The 23,008-nt window shown below is 36.9% G+C and overlaps 1 protein-coding gene across 1 annotated transcript in view; it reads left to right on the forward strand.

The window, feature by feature from the left end:
• The window catches only part of SIM1 (SIM bHLH transcription factor 1), a 410,929-nt gene extending 401,890 nt beyond the window's left edge, over positions 1–9,039 (forward strand). Inside the window, exon 11 of the mRNA XM_044071142.1 lies at positions 8,120–9,039. Coding sequence (XP_043927077.1) covers positions 8,120–8,853 — 734 coding nt within the window. The 3' untranslated portion in view covers positions 8,854–9,039. The remainder of the gene's footprint in view (positions 1–8,119) is intronic.
• Positions 9,040–23,008: the final 13,969 nt, after the last annotated feature.

Here is a 23,008-nt window from a genome sequence, read left to right on the forward strand (position 1 = left end):
ACTAACTCCGAGGTCATACTAAACACACAAACACATAAAACTCACCACCACACACACTAAAATCCCTACCTAATACCCTTACAAAAACACCACTTACCTCAAACCCCAGCTAAATCCACAAACCACACCGCACGTACGCGAACACATAATGGCAAATGCAACATTTCTGCATTCGCTATTATGCAGTTTCGCGTAACTGCACTTTCGACTTTATAGTCTCGAAATACTGAAATTCGACATTTCAGTATTTCAAGATTATAAAGTATAACCATATATATGTGTGTGTGTGTGTGTATATATATATATATATATATATATATATATATATATATATACACACACACACAAACACACACACACACATATGGTATACATTCATTTGATCGGCCGGTGGATGGTCGATCGGAAAATGTTTGAAAGCAGTGCAACAGGTTCTCACAATTGCGAACCAGAGATATGTGAAACACACAATACCCCCCCCACTTTTTGACCCATGGTAGTGCTTGTTTAGGTGGTAGAGCAGCCGGAAATTTCGCATTTGGTGTTTTGTATGACATTCTGACCGATCGCCACTTTGAAATTCGACATTCTGATTCAACGTTACACCCGTTTGAGGTTGGTGTGGAAACTCAAATTATTTTATATATATATATATATATATATATATATATATATATATATATATATATATATATATATATATATATCTGCGTGTGTGTGTGTGTGTGTGTGTGTGTGTGTGTGTGTGCGCACGCGCGTGTGTGTGCACACGTGTGTGTGTTTGTGTGTGTGTGAGAGAGAGAGAGAGAGAGAGACAGAGAAGTATATATGTATTAAATATATCAAACATTTTCTAATCTCTTGCAAATGCATGAGTTGAAACTGGGTGTAATTTGCAAAATATATACCAATCCTTTATACATATTTTAATTCTTTTAGACTGGCAACATTGTTTTTAAAACATACAGGTGATTCTTATTTATCGCCCCCACAAGAATGCCCTACTAGTATGCAAAATGAAAATGTTTTTTCTAATAATATGGTCAGACTGAATTCTGACAAGAAATGAATATGGAGTGAGCAAAATAGAGGAAGAGAAAAACAGGAAGTAAAGAAAATGGGTATTGAGCTGTAAACATTTAATCATTAATCAGCTTTTGTGATAAATAGTTACCAGTATCTTTGAGAAAAATACTGCTAAATGCATATCAGCATTTTCTAATTGCATTACCTTTTATCATTTTTTTATGTAAGCATACATGTACAATATTCTTTAAGAATGTTTTTATTGTTTTTAACACTGTGACAATTGATAAAATACAGATTGAGTTTATTGCAAAAGAACTTTGAGAAGGCATACATATTTACACCATAAAACTAATATGTAGTGCATGGACTGTGATGTTTATGCTCACATATCAAGAAAAAGTCAAACCAGGTAAGCTCCTCCATAATGCGAGACCTGAAAGTAGCAAGTTTTAAGCTCCTCTGCTTCATTTGTTAAGATAGGGTATCTCGCCAGACAGTTAAATCTGCCAGTACTGGCCAGCAAACAACAATGGAAGAATTCAAAATGGATTCCTTTCTGCCTGCTGTTTGTACCAGTAATATGTCCCTAACTTCCTTTAAAATGAGGCAACTTGTTATGCTGTCTTTTTGACACCACTTGATAAGTACTTTACAGCTTTGAAAGCCAGCAAAACACTTGAGTGTTTTTGTTTTTTCTAATTGGTACATAGAGCAGATAAAGCTCCATGTACTATTAAGAGTCATGATTGGGTCTCCAATCATAACCCTTTATTATGTGATCTTAACATAGATGCTAATATTCACCCCCTGAGCTTCTTTGTTGAGATAAATTTCTTGGCATCTATGTCTCAAACCCATATTGAGCTGGTTGTGATCAGAGACCTGATAATAATCCTCTCTTTTACCTACATGGATAATGTTAGCAAAGCCAGAATGTGGGGCAGATCTTTTTTTCATACTGACCATGTTTCAGTTCGAACTGAATCCCAATTCCTAATGGTTGTCAACTAAGCTACTTCTGATATCCCAAAACATTTTTATTAGAGACACATTTGTTAATTGTAATTGTGAGAATAATAGACATTTAACTACGGAAACATGGTGCTGCTACCTAATTTGAATATAGTGAAGCTGGAGTGATTAAAATATTTTCATTAGGGATTTTTCTATAGCTGTAAAAATGCAAGCATGTAATCACTACAATAGGACAGTGCACTTGGATGTGGTCTGGTCCAAAAGTATACACTGTAAATAGAATAAATTAGGTATACCTGTTTTATATGATGTACTTCGATAATAACACAGAAACAGTGAAGTGTAGGGCCTTATATTGTCTTGGTACATATGCTATTAAGTTAATAAATCATCATGAAGATTTTAGAGGGGGCTGTGAACTGGATTTATTTTTTATCCCGCGAGGTAGTGGTAGATGATGCAGGAATGTCTGGGTGATGCTGGGTTAGGGAATGTAGCATCAAATTATACAAAAATAAACTGCAGATGTATTTCTGCATTAGTAACTGTATTTAGAGCACAACCTAGAGCTGTTTACTGAATTTCCTGTTTGCACTTATTTTTAAAATCGTTTTTTTCTCAAAACTTGCATTTTATCTGTCTTTGGCCTAGCACTCTTGTGTGGGGTCATTTACTGCACTGTTATAACTTGTTGATACTTGTGAACCTCTGCTATCTCTGAAAAAACAAAAAACCAAAAAAAATCTTGCTTTTTTCCCACTTTTCTGAGATTTAAAAAAGTTCAGTTACAGGCTTGCTGTTCTTGAACTATTTGTAAGTTTCTGTGAGGCCATTTTTTGCTTGGGCTAAAGAGAAGTCCCTCTGTTGATCAGTGGCAGTGAAAAACATTGAGCAGCCTGCCTGCCCCTGTGGAAGTGGTTACTGACTTGAAGCTGTAGTTTTATTGGCCATTTTGGGTCAATTCCAAAACTCCTTCATCTTCCTCTCTTAAAACCCTCTTTTGCGTGGTTTTGCGCGTTTTTGTGCATAGCGCAACAGCGGGCAGCGCCTAATTGGGTTTAAACTATTCCTGGCTCCACAAAGTCTGCTCTTCACTTTTTCCCTTAGAACTGCTCTATCTCTCAATTTAAACACCATATTCTCATTCTAAGGCCCTTCACTGGTCCAATTAAGTAATCCTACAAGTTAGCACTATTAAACCAGAAGCACTACTTACTCTTATACTCTCTACGATTACCCTGTCCTCTATTGGTCCGTCTTAAATTCAGTTTCCCTATTACTCTAGCATGTCCAAGGGTCAGTCAATGGTTTCCTCTCCAGTCCAGCTGGTGAATCTGAGAATTTTGAGGCAATGTTACAACTGTCTCATGTACACGGACAACCCTCTCCTCCTCCAAACAGGTTCAAATATATGTGAGAGATGCAACTATTTAGCCAAACTGGAGGCTGAGCTCTCTCATCTCAAAACTGGTGTAACCAGTCAGGAGGAGAAGGTAACCTCACACAACACAATTCCAGTATCACATAGTCCCACCACATCAGTGAACCAAACACATAAATACACAAAAACATACTCGGAGGCTCTAAATAAAAATCTACCTAAGCAACAGAGACCTCCAAAGCAGACATCCAAGCAAACGCTACCTCAAAACAAAACACACACAACACATAACCCACAAAGTCAGTGTGCCAAGCAGCCACAGCCCTTAAGGCTGAATAACACACCTGATACTGTTGTTATAGGTGACTCTATTGTCAGACACACTGACGCCCCGCTCACCAGGCTGAATAAAGAGAAGGTCACGGTGAGCTGCCTGTCGGGTGCTAGGATCCGACACATAACGCAAGCACTCAGGTCACTCCAAAGCAAATACAAATATGACTCAGTCATTGTACATGCTGGTGTGAATGACCTGAGATGTACCTCCCTGGACTACATGAAAAGAGACATAGAGGAGCTCTCTGATCATGTAGCCCAGGCTGGTATGACCCTGACCTTGAGCAGCATCTTACCCTCACCTGGAATGATGCCACAGTACAAAGACAAAATGATCGATAAACAATTGGCTAAAATTTTGGTGTCATTCAAAGGGGATTCAGTGTCTGTCAGCCTGGGATGACATGCTCGACAAGCCACGTTGCTTCGCTAGGGACGGCTTGCACCTGTCACCACTGGGCTTTCGGATATTGGCAAAGGCTCTTGCCACCCCCATAGTGCCTTTTTTAGGCAAGGCTCAAAAGTCAAACCCACCCCCATAGACAGCACAAGGAACAAGAAACTAAGGGTAATGCTGCTAAACGCCAGAAGTTTTAACCTCAAGATGCACGCACTCGAAGCTCTCCTCAGTATGGAGAAGATCGATATCTGTGCAGTGACAGAAACCTGGTTCAAGGCTCCAGAGAGCACCCCAGCACTACCAGGCTATACCTCATATCATGCTTTTCGGCCCCAAAACCCGGACCGAACCACAAAAGGAGGGGAGTTTCCATATTTATCAAGGATATCCACACCTCCAGGTTAGTGGCATTGCACGGTATCGGAGACCATCCATGTGCAACTAACAGTGGGCAAGACTGCTTTTCAGTTTATAGCATCCTACAGACCACCCTCTCAAAGTCAGCAATCCCACTCGGCTTTCCTGAAAACATTGGAGAATATGAAGATCTCTCCGAACACCATTATATTGGGTGACTTCAACTACCCAAACATTGACTGGGAGCACTACTCAAGCCCCAGCACCTTAGCCCAAAGATTCCTGGAAATTATAAACTCAAATGCTATGGAACAACTAGTCACCACTCCCACAAGAGGGGACAACATGCTAGACCTGATCATTACCAACATGGGGACTCTATGCTCCACACCAGAAGTATATCCCTCATTGGTAAGATCAGACCATAAATTAATTTCACTGGATGTCCACATCCCGACCCCACCCCCAGCCCAGAAAACCACAGTGAAAAACTTCTCAAAAGCGAACTTCTCACTTCTTAAAACCGAAGTGGAATCCTTCAAGGCCCCAGGGCCAGTGGAAACTACGTCCCAAACTGCAGAATCCTACATAAATGCATTCTATGGACATCTCCAGGAATGCATGGATCATGCTATCCCAAACAAAACCAAGACCCAATCATCCAAAGGCAGGCGTCCGGTCTGGTGGACCCCTGCCATAAATAAACTGTACAACAGAAGGAGGAAGCTACTACATGATAGAGAAAAATCCCTAACAGGGAAAGCATCTCTGATCAGTACTAGCAAAAAATTACGATCCCTCATAAAATTCTCCAAGGCTAGCTTCGAGAGAAAAATTGCACAGGAAACCAAAGACAATCATAAGGCTTTTTCAGTTATGTTAGAAACCTGGGATGCAACTCCCAGACTTGTTCTGAGTTGATTCTAAACGACAAAAAATACACCAAACCCACAGACATCGCCAATATCCTGGCAGACAGGTTCAGTGCAAACTTCTCCACCCCCCCCCCCAAAAGAGCAAGTATGTATCCCAGCAGAGGGCTGCCTCCCAAATATCTCAGATGCTCAGGTGAAGGCTGCCTTCTCCAAAGCAAAAAACACTCCTTCCATGGGACCAGATGGCGTCCCAGGTTGCGTCCTACATGAACTCCAAGAGGAACTAATCCCTCAAACAAAACAGCTATACAATCTCAGCCTCACTACAGGATATGTGCCCACAGAATGGCGTACGGCAACAGTGGTCCCACTCCACAAAGGTGGAGCCTCTACGGACCCTGGAAACTATCGCCCCATAAGCCTGACTAGCTTAGTCTGCAAGGCTATGGAGATGATCATCATGGAGCTCATAAACAAAGACATTGGGGACCTACAGACACTATATCCTGCCCAGTTCGGCTTTGTCAAGGGCAGATCCTGCCTTTTGAACCTGGTCGACTTCTTTGAAACAGTCACCAAAGCCATAGATGAAGGGAAGGTAGTCCACACAGCCTATCTGGACCTTGCAAAGGCATTTGACACAATACCCCACTCGGGCATCATAGATAAGCTATCCAGCTTAAATATAAACCCCTATGTCACAAGATGGGTCGCAAACTGGCTCAAAGACAGAACCCACAGAGTGGGAGTTGCTGGAGCCATGTCAGACTCGAAACTGGTCACAAGTGGCGTCCCACAGGGTTCTGTCCTGGGACCACTCTTGTTCAGTATATACTTTTCCGAGGTACAGGCAAACGTGGGAGGACTATGGCTCACCAAGTTCGCAGATGACTGCAAACTGGGCGCCATAATCAACTCTCCAGCTGACACAAACATCCTTCAAAAAGGTCTCACGGAGACAGATAACTGGTGCCAGCGCCATGGTTTAAAGCTAAATGCCAAAAAATGTATAGTCATACCCTTTGGCAAAAACAATGTGCCCACAAATTACCACATAGGCGGAAACCCATTAAGTACAGAGAAAGTTATTAGGGACCTGGGGACCCAAGTTGATAACAATCTCTCCTTTGAAAACCACATTGCTAAAGTGGTTAGAAAGACCTTCTACATAGCCCACCTCATCACGAAGGGTTTCACATCTAGATCAAGAGAGGTAATCGTGCCCCTTTATTCATCCCTCATCAGGCCTATCATAGAATACAATGCCCCTTTTGGGATGTACCTTACCCGACACCTGCAGCAATTAGAAAGACCCCAAAAGTATCTCACCAAGAGGATCAAGGGTCTCAAACAGATGCCATATGCTGCTCGGTTAAAAAAAACTCCAGCTCTACTCAGTTGCATACCGCCTACTTCGAGGCGATCTATGCCTGACATACAAAGCTATGTCAAACCCAGAATTAATGGACATGCTCCACCTCAGTAAATCTAAATCCCTTAGAGCCACACGCTCGAGGGACTTGAACCTCAGCACAGAAATAAATAGAACTTGCTGGAGGGACAGGTTCATAACCGAGAGGCTCCCTTCACTCTGGAATAGAATTCCAGTTCATGTGAGGCAGAGCACCTCACTGAATCTCTTCAAGAGGAATCTCGATAAGTGGATGGGGGATCGTAGGTTTGTCCCAGGGATTACTCCTGTGTCACTATTAGACAGAGGCACAGTAAACTAAACCTTAAAAAGGGCACAGTATACTCAAATCAAGGGGTGGTGTAAGCCATACAGAATCTGGCTAGGCTTATAATTGCCCCAGGGCAGATAGCCTAGTATGAGCCTATGAACCTATGAACCTAAGATAGTATGTTATTCTGTACCTTTGAGAATACATCTCAAAATTCCTCATATATGGTAGGTGGTAGGAAGCACAAATGCTTGAAACGTGGGTCACATACAGACATAACATCCTTGCCATTAAGTTCTTACCAGACCCTATTTACATTTAGTAGCTTGTAAATTAAAAAGTTTGTAGTGGCAGTTCATGTTATGTCCTGAAATTCAGTTTGTTGGTGAAGCTGTTTGACATAGAGTATGTTTAAAGTCTATCTAAACCAATCTACTCAAACATAACAAAATAATTTGCATGCATGACTGGTTGTTTGTATGCCTACTGCAGGCTATTCTTAGGTTTATACTAAAAAGACACACATCAGTCAAAAAACTGTGATGAATATAATTTACCATGCAACACTGAATTGTTTATCTTTGACTATGTTTATATTGGTGCCTGTAAAGCGTCACTATGTCTCCTTTAAGAGAAAAAAATAGATTTATATTTTTTAGTTTGAATTCAGACTTCGAAGTTTAGTGGCAAGCTTTTTAAAGCAGGGTTAAAATTAGTCTTGCTAATTACTGAAGTAAATGAAGCTACATTTCAGTTGAATTTTGACCATATACATGTAAGGGCATTATTTTCCAGTAGATGAAAAACCAAGTATGGTGATATGAATATTAAGTGTAGAAGACATCAGTCTGTGGAATGGAGTCATTGTCTGCAGTATATGAATGAGATTATATAACAATGAGCAGTTCTATAACTTAGGTTCACAGAAGAAGAAAAATAAATATTTTTTCATAATTGTGATTGCTTCTAATACTACTGTAGCTGTGTAATGTCAGATCCATATTGGAAAATCCTAAATGAATGGTTCTAATGTTATTGTCTGTACTTTTCCAGATGATCTCATTACTGTTGATTTATTCCCTAGGCCGGGGACACTGGGATGAAGAGAGTGTGGTCAGTTCACCAGATCCTGGATCTGCTAGTGAATCAGGTGACAGATACCGGAATGATCAATATCACAGCAGTCCACATGAACCCAGCAAAATTGAGACTTTAATAAGAGCCACACAGCAAATGATTAAAGAAGAAGAAACAAGACTGCAGCTGAGAAAGGCTACCCCAGATCACATAACATCCATAAATGGAGTTGGGAAAAAACATTCCCTCTGTTTTGGGGCAAGTTACCAGCAGCCTCAACTAGCAGGAGTTGTCTGCCATGGCTCATCTGTGGCTAATATTTCACCATGTGAACACCTTCAGCAGAGAGATGGAAAAATTATGAGTCCACAAGAAAATGAATATGACAATAGCCCTACAGTACTGTCCAGGATAAGTAGTCCAAATTCTGACAGAATTTCTAAATCAAACCTATTGCTGGCTAAAGACTACCTTCATTCTGACATATCTCCCCACCAGACACTGGGGAATCCATCAGCCATTTCTCCAAATTATTATTCAGCACATAAGCAATATTTTGACAAGCATGCTTATGCATTGACTGGCTATGCATTTGAACATCTGTATGACAGTGATGCAATTAGGAACTATTCCCTGGGCTGCAATGGCACACATTTTGATATGACATCTCATTTGAGAATGCAACAAGACCCCACACAAGGACACAAGGGTACATCTGTAATAATAACCAATGGGAGCTGATGTTTTCCAGCCTAGTGCTTACTAAAAGCTCATGCAAAACAATAAAATACCCCTGTGCCAACATGTTCTATGGCTCTAATGCACTGGAAATAGTAATTCATGGTGCCCAAGAAGAAGTGTGTTAGTTCAGCACAGTGGAATTCAGCTAAGTATTAAGGGTTGAAGTAACTGACCCTGTTAACTTAAAGTATGTATCAAGTTGTGGTCAAGTTAAATATAAACCAAGGTATGCTGCAATGATTGGAATGCAGTTATTTATAGCAAGGTGCAATTTGCATACCCTCTGAAGGTTTACCTTTCTTAGGAACAAATAGGAGAGTAAAGTAAAAGCTTTGCCATATTTTACAAATTTGTGAAAAAACCCTTTGTTATTCTCTTCATTATACCAGCTGTAACCATAAAATGTACAAGATTAAAAAAAAAAAAAAACAATTGTGGCAAAGTGGGTAAATATGAAAGATGGTTAGTATGAATGTTTATATTGTCATCTTTAGAATGAAGTAGGAACATTAAGTTGAAGGGGTTAAAGATAACATTTCATCTGACTTCAGGAAAGGAACATTCAAATATAAAAAAGAATACAAAACTGAAGGAAAGTATTCTGGTTGGGTAGAATATAATCAACTTCACTGAAAGAAACTTGCACAGACAATTGTACACAACTTGTTGGCACATACCTTGTTTGTGACCTTTTATCATTTTGAAATAGGTCATGCAATGTCCCTCACCAGTGAATTTTGCAGAGAAGTATGAACTAAAACAACAGAAAGAAGCAAGGAGTGAAATAGTGACATGCAGTATTTTTAAATCATGCAAAATCTGACACTGTAATATAAGCTTTTACTACACAGCTCTGTTTTTCCTCTGATAATGGGAGTAACTTAAACAAATACATGCTAGTTTCTGCTTGCCTTTACATAAAATGCTGAGAGAGGTGAGTTCCCCTAGGCTCATTTCATATACTGTGTTACCTGTAGTGGCTTGAACACTAAGCAGCATCCCAACACAAGATTTAACTGAACTGATCTGTACCCCACTGCATCTGTGCCCCCAAGCTTTAACCCAGTGTCAGGGCTGGAATTACTCACATTAGAAAACAGACCATGTTGTCCCTATTTTGCTATTATTGAATTGACCAAGGTCAGCTTTTAGGTGTATGTGCATCATGGTCACTGTAAGCCACTCTGTTGAGTTAACTTTTACCCTTATTCAGAAACATTTTTTTAGTTCATTAACCTAATTTTTTATCCTTGGTTTGCAACTAGTTCCTTTTTGACTTTTTGTTACACATATTCTTCTTTATATGTATTACCTTAATGTTCGTGGTTCTGCTTTTCAGCATGGTCTCTGCTCGTCCCTGTCATCTTTGAGATGACTGGATCAGAGATGGATGAAACTCATTATGTAGTCTCATATAGAATGTTAAGAGAGGTTAAATACTCTCCTGCCCCTTTGACTGGATTTTATGCCACAGGTCCTCCATGAGTTTGCTGACCTTCCTCTTTGTATTGCAGCATTATACTTTGACATAGTATTCTTATACCATTAACTTCCAGTTACATTCTCTAGTACCTTTACTTCTTTTCTGCACATCATTGCTGTATGTTTTTGTATGTGTCTTCACACATGATGTGTGCAAGCCTGCATTTCCTTCCACTAATTTGAATAATATTCGTATGGATAACCTTGTTGTGATTTTGCTTCTCTGACTGTGTCATTTACATTCTCCAGCCTCTATCTTCACTGTCTAGAAACTTTCAGCCTCAGATGAAAACATATAAATAAATATACACTTTGATATTCATCTTTCTCCAAACCCTCATGTTGATATATATTGATCCTTAGACTAAAGGTTGTGAGACAACCGTAGTGGCATTTTTATTAAAAAAGTCTTTTGTTTAAGATAAACATTTGGATATTATATTTAGCCACAAATATTAACCTCACCTATTTTATTCTGTCCCAGATTTTAGATTTTCACATCCTATGTGGTTTGTTATGCCACAGAAATAAATGTATTGCTAAAAACTCACTAAAACAGCATTAACTGGCAAAATCCATGGCAGACATACAACATTGAATATATTTTAAATCTGTGTTTCAATTTCTTTTAAAAAATACATTTTAGCCCATATTCAATAATGGATGCAGAACTCTATTAGCTATATTTTGATTTGGGCTTTCATCAATGTTTCATGGTTTTATGGTTTATTGGGTAATCTTTTACATTAGTTTTCAGCAGTGGGACCATGTTTCCTGCATGGTGCATGTTTATCGACAGCACTTTGCCAAGGACATAGCCAAAAATATAGTTAAATTAATGCAGCCACATCCCAATACCTCAGGAGCATCAGTGTAGTAATTCAGAGATTGTAAATAATACGAAAAACTCATTTATTCCCAGTGTTGTGTGACCTCAGATGCCATATATCACATTTGTAAGAAACCAGAAAGGAAACATTTTCAACAACCACAGCATTAAACATCTTCTTGCTGTTTATAGATATTCAGTGAAAGTGCCTTTGATAAACTAATGGATTTACTTGCCACTTTCCACTTTTTTTGTACTTCTTGGCACTACTGCTGAATAGATGAAGCAACTAAAACTGAGATTTGGTTATAAAGACTTGGACCAAACCATTCAAAATCAAGATAATTATATCTAATATATATTATTATTCCTGCTTTGAACTGTTGTTTCTGTAGGACAAAGTATGACTATTCTGGGAAGGACTCCTGGCCATATATTTAAGGCAGTGCTACAACATAATCGCAACAGTCTACTTCTTTATTTCATCCTTTTATTTGGCACATATCCATCAAAATTCTGTGTTTCTTCTTGAAGTCATTATGTTGTGTGTGTGGGTGTGTGTGTGTGTGTGTGTGTGTGTGTGTGTGTGTGTGTGTGTGCATGTGTGTGCATGTGCGTGAGTGTGTGTGTGTGTGTGTGTGTGTGTGTGTGTGTGTGTGTGTGTGTGTGTGTGTGTGTATGTGTGTGTGTAAAATGCACCTAAGATTTCACCATTATGCTTGCCACTTCTTTTGTCATTAGCTCAGTATTTGTTTTCATTTTCTGCGTTTAGGATTTTGTGTTTTTAAATTGATTTACACCTGTGCATTTCCAAGAGATTCTCTGTTTCAAGTCATAATCTGTTAAAGCTTCAGTCACTACCTTATTGGTCTCAGCAGTCAGGTCATAAAACCAATCTAACTGCCCAGTACTTTCTCACTTTTTTACATATTCTGTACATTCCCTGTCTGCCATGAATCCTGTTATTTTAATGATTATTCTAGATATGAAAACAGTGGAATAATGTTTCCAGCATATATTTTAACTTTTTTTTCTGATGCTGGTCCCCTTTATGTGACAAAGTAGCATTGTTAGTACTGATATAATCAGCTGTTTTAAATAGCTAAATCATATTGCACAATGTTCTGTTATCATTTGAACCTCATTTGCATTTATACTTTTTTATAACAGCATAACTGAACTGTGTAAGTTCATAGATGTCATGTCCCCTTCCTATCTAGTGATGCATATTAGTATGGTAAAGTTTTAAATGACATCAACAAATTTACAACTTTTTATAGGCTGACAATTTATTGTCTCCTGACAGCACCTTACAGTCTAAAGTCATCCATATTTTATAATATTTCATAATATGTTAGAGCATCCATGATACTACATCTTGTCTGGATATTTAGCCCTTTTATTTTCTTATACAGCAGATGTGTCCATGGTGGTACAGTGGTTGTGTTGTTGCCTCACAGCAAGAGGATCTCCTGTTCGATTCTCAGCTGGAGTGCCTTCTGTGTGGAGTCTGTGTGGAGTCTGCATGTCCTCCCCGCGGTCGAGTGGCCTCTGAAAGACATGCGTGAATGGGTGTGCCTTTGCTGAAGGATGGGCATTGGGCTGGCAACTTGGCACCATAAAAATCAACTGCCAATCATTAGCGGACCAGAGTTCCGCTGTGGTGACCCCTAACCGGGAAAAGACAAACAAACATTTTCTTATACAGCAAATTAGCATATGCCTCATATTAATGAAGTCATACACATCAAATCCTGTATTTGTTGATATCAGCAGACTAAAATGACCAAATACCTTGCTATAATAAAAAAATGCTTGAAAAAAATAAAACAGACCAATTGTTTTAGTAGAGGGCATGTCCACCACTTATTCTAAAGAATCACTGAGAAGCATAGAAAACAAAGAACTGTTGGTAGTATACAAAAATGAATGCTGCACCCTCCTTACTTTCCTGCAGTTTGGCTACCTACTAAAAACAAACAGCTACAAGCTGTCAACAGGTAAGCAAGCCTATAAACAACTCAAAATATTCCCATTTTCATCAACAAAAGTTTCGTCAATACTTTCATTAAATTATAACTCTGGTACAAACACTTAAAGTGAGTGCAGAAATCTTGTGAAAAAAGAAGCCATACAAGAAGAGGATAAACCATGCAGTCATTGTAATGGACTTGATAAATAAGGTCTGGATGTGCAGTACTACAAAAACTGGTGTGGTACAGCAATTATCTCTTATAGTCAGCCTTGATTTTTCAAAAAAGCCTAGTCCCAAGTCTTATAAAAACACTGACAGCTCAATTTGCTAACAAACATGATGAGCTGAAATAGATATTGCTGCCTACTGAAAAATAAAAGCAAAATGTAAGCAAACACACAGACAGACAGACACATATATATATGTATATGTGTATCTACTTTAAAAGATCGAAATCTTAAAAATCGCAAATGTTAAATTACCGAGACAACAATCCCGAATGTTTATCATATGAAAACTTTAAAACACTGAGTGTTATAATATTGAAAACTAACAACTAAATGAATAGGAAACTCTTTAAATATATTCATATATCACTTTAAATGTTTGTACTAGATACCTATTCCAACATGGTTGACATTACGTGTCACGCTTCAGCAACTATCTTCGATTTCCCCTCAACAGCAGCACTGCAAAAAGTAAAAAAAGCAATTGTAGGTGAGGAATATATTTACCATTTGGATACTAGTTTAAAAGTAAAGAAATACTAGGTTTGTAAGTAGAAATGTCTATGGAAATGCCAAGTTTTTCATGTCTATTTAGTAAAGTTTACTTTATTCCACGTCTATTTAGTAAAGTTTATGTTGAACTATAGAGAACCTGTATTTAATAAATGAACAATAAAGTTTTACTTTAACAAAATGTATTCATTATTTTATTGCTTTAAATACTGAAATAGTGCAGGGAGAGATACATAACATTTGCACATTAAATTTCAGTATTATGAATGTCAGTGTTTTAACCTTTCAGTATAATAAGAATTCGGGATTGTCGTCTCGGTAATTTAACATTCGCAATGTTTAGATTTCGATCTTTAAAGTAGATCCACATATATATATATATATATATATATATATATATATATATATACATACACATATAGATATATATGTGTGTGTGTGTGTGTGTGTGTGTGTGTGTGTGTGTGTGTGTATATATATATATATATATATATATATATATATATGTGTGTGTGTGTGTGTGTGTGTGTGCGTGCGTGCGTGCATGCGTGCGTGTGTGTGTGTATATATATATATATATATATATATATATATATATATATACTTAGCAGAATCACATATCGGCAAACATTTTTCTGGAGCACATTCATGTTGCATATTTCCTATATTCCAATACCCACATCCAGACCTCATAATAAATTAAAATATTAACGTAACAAACCTCTAAACAGTAATATACCAGAATCAGTAAAATTTAGACTAAATAAATAAATCACATCTGTTTTAAATTCTATCTGGTCTAATTTAGTCTTCAGAATATAGTTTTGCTATATCCACGTAGAAGGCAAGAAAGATCTTCCCAATTCTTAGTTTAGTCTATATATTAAAGTTCTTCCTATATCTGTATCTGTGCTGGGAATATTAATGTCTTAAATTAACATTTCATGAATTATGCAACTCCAGTTTTGACTCTATAGAACTGAAGACTTGGTTGGTACATGCATCTCCAAAAATGCTTCAGGATCTTAAGAGTGCAACCATTTCATTTTAGTTTTTGTACTCTTTTACAGTAATATAACATAGGGATTATTTTTGGGCAAAATGTTCCTAATTGCACAGTTGCTTATGATCTGTGAGTACAATTAAATTAAAGCTATTTTGTCAACTTTGTTCTTTGAATGTTTCCCACTTCACTTTGCAAAGTAACACTTTTGACATATGATTGCGGATACGTCTTTAAATGCAACACAAAAAGGAGAATCCTATCAACGGTTCTTCTATGAAATACCGACTTCCTGAAAGCTGATGTGCCAAAAGGATGATAACAAATTGACAGAAAGTGAAAAGGATGAACACCCTTTTTAGTGAGGGACAAGCACCTTACACCCTCAAATTTATCTATACTAACTCCATGGTTGTACCAACCTGAAAAAGGGATAACTCCCCAAAAACAAGTGAATCATTGCTGGTTTACACATAAAACCCACTCTGGCAATAATTTCCTATAGGAAACAGCATTCAGCAATATGCTGTTCATCTGTTTTTTTTTCCTGTGTGCTACTGAAATTTGAGCAATTTCACCTCAAGCATATGTACTGGAGCTCCTAGTAACTGATAGTTTTGTGGGGAAATATTTCTTAATTGCATAGTTGCTTATGATTTGTGAGTGCAGTTAACATAAAGCTGTTTTTTCAACCTTGTGTTTTGAATGCTACCCACTTCAGTTTGTTAAGGGATAAAACCATTACATCTGATCCTGGACACATCTTTAAATGCGTAACACAAAAAAGGCAAATCCTAGCAGCTGATTTGATAGTTTAGTGTTATTTTTACTACTATACTGTCATCCATTTTATCACCCTTCTTACCTCATTTCTATTCCTCATAGATACCTTTCCGTTGTCCAGTTATCCAATATCCACATGAAGTGACTGAGATGAAACTGAGACCAGGTTCACTAAGTCTACACTCTCAATGGCCTGGTGGTTCCATAACCATGTTGTGACTCTTAGTTCTCCCTCCTTCCATCTGTCAAACCTGCTGTATAGTGATATAACTTACTGTGAACAATCCAGAAACTCTCTGCATAATTACTACTGCTACGCTACTGCCTTTCCACACTAAAAAATGCTCTGGCACCATATTCTAGCATTCCTCAAAAAAAGCCATTATCAGGAGATAAGGAAGGGGGCTATTTGCTGCTTGGGGAATGACATTAAGGAACATAAATTTAATATTTTCAGCTGATTGCATGATGGATTTGGTGGGACCAGTACTTGGTTATGCCTGGCATTCCGATCAGCAGAGTCCATGCTGGAATGCATTATATCCTGTGTCTTTCTGTTGGAAACAATAATATCCACTCTTCCTATACACTAGAAGCAATAACAATATACATTTCAAATGGGTTCCAGCATGTTATCTTGATTCCTAATCTTCTGTAACACATCCCTTTACACATATTTGCACTAAACTATTTCCCTGAATAATTTTGTGCTAGTACCCACCTAACTTCAAATAAATATTTTTACTGAGGCAAACCCTTTTGCATTGTCCATAAGTGAGAATCCCCACCAAACCATACATGGCCAATGGAACTTGATTAAATAACTATGATAAGTCACTCAATCAATCAGTCAATCAGTCAATAAAATACTTGCTCTTTCTCCAAATGCTGCAATTTAGGGGAAAGAATAATATATTGCCGTTAAGTACAGTATGTCGTGAGCAAACAAATATGAGCTAAAACAACTTCTGGCATTCTAGATTAAACAAGGACAAAACAAGCACTCCAGATTTGAGTATGTAAAGGGAAACTACAGGTGGCATTACATGTGAGGAACAAATAACCAGGGCAGCAATTTCAAAATGAGGAGAATGTTCAGATGTAACCCCCCAATTTAAGAAATCCAGTGGCCTAGAAACCAGAGTTAGTGTCTGAAACTGACTAGAATCTCAGTTTGAACATATTTGTCTGCATGTTTAGGAACATGGTGACTGAAACAGTGCATCCCAGCTTAAAAGCAGCCTGCTTACACAGTTTGATCTGAGTTCTGTTACAACCTGTATCCTTGTCTTACTGAAGAAAGCTACATTCAGTGTCCTGACACTCCCTGTGTTCTACTTTACCTGTCTGTTGTCACCTACCTCTATGAGACTGAAGTTAAACCTAACATGTTATCTCATTCTTTATCCTTTCTGAGCAGGGCAAGACTGGCCAGAGATTTACAGTAAAGCCATGTTTCAGTGCAAGCCTGAATGTCCATATTCATTGAGATAACTTTTAAGTCTGACTTACTTTGTTGCTGGTATTGGAACAAAGTTCTTTCGTGCTCATGTGTTAGCATACCACTGCTGCTATACCACTTGATTCTCCTTCACAATGTATCATTTGCAAATGTTGTCACTCGTGGTATCCCTTGGTTCCTTAAACCGCTATGCTTAGTTATTTTGCTGTGTTTCCTTTATAATATACCAGGTACGATCCCCCCCCCCCCATTTGTTCCCTCATTTGCTAATCTTTGCTGCAGTACACCTGTTTTATTACTAAGATTGAGGCTATGCCAACTGTCATCAGGCCTTTTAGTATGGATTCCAGCCCTTAAAATATCATTCATAAACAATGCAGGTAGATCTTTAGCCACATATTAAATTGTGTTTTTTTAACATTCTGTTTTCCTTGTTATATAACATATGATGGTAGCACTTTTTTACAAACCATATACTAGCCCAAAATTATCATCTGAGATAAGTACTTCATTCATTTGTGGTTTAACTGTAGCCCTATATCCCTGTAATATGGAGGTTCGTAATATCAATGGGAATGCATTCATTTTACTGATGCTTGATTTCTAGGCCCTGCAACTTACAACTCTGTATTGCAAAACTGTGAATGCAACATGCAATTATTTTTAAGCCTCTTCTCCTGGGAAATTAACGTAGAAGGCACTTTGGTTTTAGCCAATCATGTCAATATCTTGTAAAGTGTTTCCCACCATGCATATTTATATTGTAAATAGATTTCTGAAGTAAATTTGAAGTACATGTGCAAAAAATGTATTTATTATGTGAAGATTTTTCTTTGTTTACAAATATAGTTGCAATTACTCAAAGTTTCTTGTTTATTTCTTAAATGGCATTTGTAGTGTTTCCTAGCTGTGAATCAAGATGTCAAACATGCACAGAGAGACAAATGCTTCAGATATTGCTGAGTTTCTTACAGCAAGCTGTCTTTCTACAAGGGCAACTACTGGCTTGGCACTATAGAACACTGATAAAGATGGGATAATCCTTCAAACATACTTAAAAGAAACTATGTATATGTGCAGTTTTTTAGAATGTTTATTTCTTTTCTTGGTTATCTGTATTTATGTATTTATTTTAGCTTTGTTAAAAAGGTAAACAAACTGGTCCAGAGACTGTTTTCAGATGTAACCTGGGACCAGAGGCAACAAATAAGCAGGAAATGCACATGGTTATCTGAAAAAGCATGTACAGAAAAACATACAAAAGACATGATTATCCAAAAAGTATGTACAGAAAATCATGAGCATACAGGAGAGCTACAGCAAAACTGGAATGCAAGCAAACCTTACAGCTGCAAACAAAGGCCTCAGTAGACATATTATGGTAGTTAAGATCAGCAGCTTATCACTATCCTATTACAGTAATCATTAAAGGAAAATTCCATCCACTCCTACAGTTTAACTCGATCTTTAGGTTTCTTTTCTCCCTACAGTATGGTTCCATCATTGTATAGGTATCAGAAACCTGCTTGTACTTTTTAAAACTTTTATTTCCTTGCATTGGAGTCAAAGGACGGATAAGCCCACCTACTTTTTCTAACCTCAACTTCTCACTCACTTTGCAGAGGACTTTGACTCCACCTGCATGAGATATCATAGACACAGTTAAATCTGTAGTTTAGCCTGTGAGGTACTACTGTCAATCTTAGATGGGCAATTAATCCTGCTAATGTCAGGAACACAGCAGCTGATCTAAAAAAAAGACAGATAGCTGTGGAATTGTTTCCACTGTTTTATTGCAGAGGAGAGGAGAACTTAACACTCCCCTTTCATAGCAAAACAAAGCCATTAGATCAGTCAGGGGTTTAAAGGCAATTGTCAACTTTTCTGACAAATTTACATAAGCAGCAACGCAGTATTGAAATGCTAAGCTTTAAATGTTAGCTATTTATGATAGTAGTTTATATGTTAAGATAACTTAAATGTAGTATCAAAGATTTGTGACATTTAGGGAAAAGTCAGAAAATATTTTTTCTTGTAAAATATAAATAAATGCATTTACCATTTTCAAGCCACCCCTCCACACACACATAGGCCAGAACTGTGGAAAGAGAGACAGGTGGAAACCTTATCAAATAGGTGCACTGATACTGTTCATAAAAAGGTCTTTTATGCTTTTTGTGACATCATTCTAGAGGGGGAGGCGTATGTGGTACATGCAGATCCATTGTAAGAGATTCCCACTCAAAGTCCTTACATTGTTAGAGTGCGTGAGCATTTTGTAGTCCACAAAGGAAATGTGACAGTTGATAGTAACCATAATATACAGCTGAATTAACTTTATCATACATTTACTATGTGCCTTTGCATTAAAACACTAAGAAAATGAAATCAGAAGTACTTAACTGTGTTTAAATGCACATGCACACACACTCACACACAGCAGATGTGCATTTAATCCCATATATAGTATTCTACATGCTACATACATTTTTACACACACACACACACACACACACACACACAATCGGACATGTGCATTTAAATAGTTCTGCATCCCATGTGTAGTATTGTACATGCTACATACATTTTTATACACACATACATTATATATATATATATATATATATATATATATATATATATATATGTATATGTATATATATATCTATATATATATATATATATATATATATATATATATATATGTATATATATATATATATATATATATATATGTACATACACACACACACACACACACACACACACACACACACACACACACACACACACACACACACACATATATATAAATATATATATATATATATATATATATATATATATATATATACATATCCATGTGTGCCTTTATGTGTAGACTCATATACAGTTACACAAAATTTCCATTTTGATTTGTTTTTCTTGAAAGGACATGAAGTAAACACAAAGGCATATAATTTAGTTTTCCGTTTTTTATATATATATATATATATATATATATATATATATATATATATATATATATATATATATATATATATATATATATATATATATGTATGTATATATAAGCACACACACACACACACACACACACACACACAATCGGACATGTGCATTTAAATAGTTCTGCATCCCATGTGTAGTATTGTACATTCTACATACATTTTTATACACACACACATTATATATATATATATATATATATATATATATATATATATATATATATATATATGTATGTGTGTATATATATATATATATATATATATATATATATATATATATATATATATGTATACACACACACACATACACACACACACACACACTCACGCACATATATATATATATATATATATATATATATATATATATATATATATATACATATCCATGTGTGCCTTTATGTGTAGACACATATACAGTTACACAAAATTTCCATTTTGATTTGTTTTTCTTGAAAGGATATGAAGTACACAAATAGGCATATAATGTAGTTGTCCGTTTATATATGTATATATATATATATATATATATATATATATATATATATATATATATATATAGATATGTATGTATATATAAGCACACACACACACACACACACACACACACACACACACACACACACACACACACACACACTCATGAGCTTTTGTACACATGTAGTTTATACACATACACATAAACACAGACACATGCTCTCTCTATAGATATATATGTGTGTGTGTGTGTGTGTGTGTGTGTGTGTGTGTGTGTGTGTGTGTGTGTGTGTGCGCATATGTGTGTGTGTCACTGTGTGTGTGTAAAATATGGGTGCATACAATACATTATTTATAATAACATACTAGAATTAAGCATTATTAATGTATACATTTTAGTAATGGGATTCTGTTATTAAATGCTCAAAGTCTCTGTCTTTTTTCTCCCTATTCAATGTCCCTACTATGAGTAAACAGCAATACACCATTTAAAATATTTTAAATTGACTGTTTCTCTCCACTAGAACAGTACATTACTGTACTGTGTTGGTTTCACTTTCAAAAAACTTTTGTCCCACCCTGGAAAAGTCTCCAATTCACTGATGTTATCAAGGCCATTGGATACATGTAGTTTTCTGGCCATTTCCCTCCCCAAACTGACATCACCACTACCATCCTAAAAACCCACCCATGCTGTGATGACACAGCTCCCTGGTCCTTCCTCCACCCATACAGAAAGTAAAGGCTAGAACAAGAAAACACTACACGAGTCAAGTATCCTGCTGTGAGCTGTCAATCACAGTAGGTAACAGCTCAAATTACTCTTAGCATTTTGACAGCTAGGGAAGCTACGTGTGAATAGGGATGGGAGATGAGCCAAAGAAGTACAAATTTCGGCTTCACAAAAGACTGCAGTTTAGCCGTTCTAAAAAGAAGCAGCAGTAAAAAGCACTTTAAACATCTGTTCTGTGGCATTTGCACTATTTGTGTTTTAAGTCGTCATTGAATGGCATGAAATATTACTTAAAACTAACTGACGAAAGACAGTAGTGTATGCATGTAAAATCAGTGCAGTGACAGGAGCTTTAGGAAGAAAGAGGCCTGCATGATGTAATTTTTTACAGACAAGCACTGAATTATGGGATACCTAGAGGCAGACTAATCAATCAAAATTACTTCAAGATGCCAGACCCCATGTTGTCAAACTCAGAAATTACATATAAAAATATTTAAAAACCTGTAAATAGTCCCAGAGTGGCATTAAAATGTAGGAAACACCAAACTATGATGAAATAAACATGTTTTTTTGAGTCTGTGGGTGTGGTTCTCCTTTAATGTTTTACTTGGTCACTGACACACATTGGCTAAGTGTTGCACATGCGGTCTTGGTCAGTGTCTTTTTGTCAGTATGTTTTTTCTTTGTATTGCTAAGTGCATTTAATACTATCTTTGCCAGTGTAGCCCATGTCATGGCTGAAAAGGATTCTGGGATCAGTTGACTTTCCTAGTTACCAAAGTATAAATAAATATGAAATAGAAAAAAGTGGAGTGAACATGACAGGAATAATTAAGGAAGTGGTAAAGCAGGTTTTAATTCTGCATCATTCATGAGAGAGAAAAAACTTCCCACTGAAGGCATTGGGAAATAGCAGATAGACTTAGTTTGGAGTTGTACTACTTGTCACTTATAAATGTACAGCAAGGATCATTTACTGTAGTGAGAGTTTTCACACCTCAGCATGGGTGCGTGGGGAAGGTCTGTAAATTCTTTTAGGACTACAAAAGACACCCTTTACAAAAACCTGTTATTTACTTATTTTCGTTTGCTGGAAGTAGCTATTTATAGCATAGAAAAAGCTCTGACAGACTCATAAATGAAGCTCAGTCAGGGAAATATAGAAATAGCCCTGTTAAAAAAGGTGTGTTTAGATGACAGTGTTTCACAGTCCTGCAATTCCATCTTAATGGCATGAGGAAACACCACCACTTCCTTATGTCTAGCACGACTCATATAAAGAGGATTTGAAAGGTATTCTGGGAAAAAGGAATGAAAACAAGATAACAAGATCACAATACCAAGGCAGACCCCATTATCCACCATTTTGAGGGAAACATATTAAAATTGTAAAAGAAGCACTTGGAGTGATTTTGAGCATTAAAATAACTAAAAAAAGATACAATGGAAACATTTTTTTTTTAGTTCTGTGGTGGAGTTTTCCTTTAATGATTACCTGCTTCACTGCTGTTATACACAACTGGGACAGTGTTACATAACATTTTAGGCTAGTTTGCTTTGTGCACATTTGTCTGCTTTTTGAATACTCTGAAAATTACTAGGACTTAATTCTTCATTTGTCTCATGTGAAAAACATGTGCAACATTAACCAAAAAGA

The sequence above is a fragment of the Protopterus annectens genome, chromosome 1.part0 (genome assembly GCF_019279795.1).
Source record: "Protopterus annectens isolate FY-2018-M chromosome 1.part0, PAN1.0, whole genome shotgun sequence".
Lineage (NCBI taxonomy): Eukaryota > Metazoa > Chordata > Ceratodontiformes > Protopteridae > Protopterus > Protopterus annectens.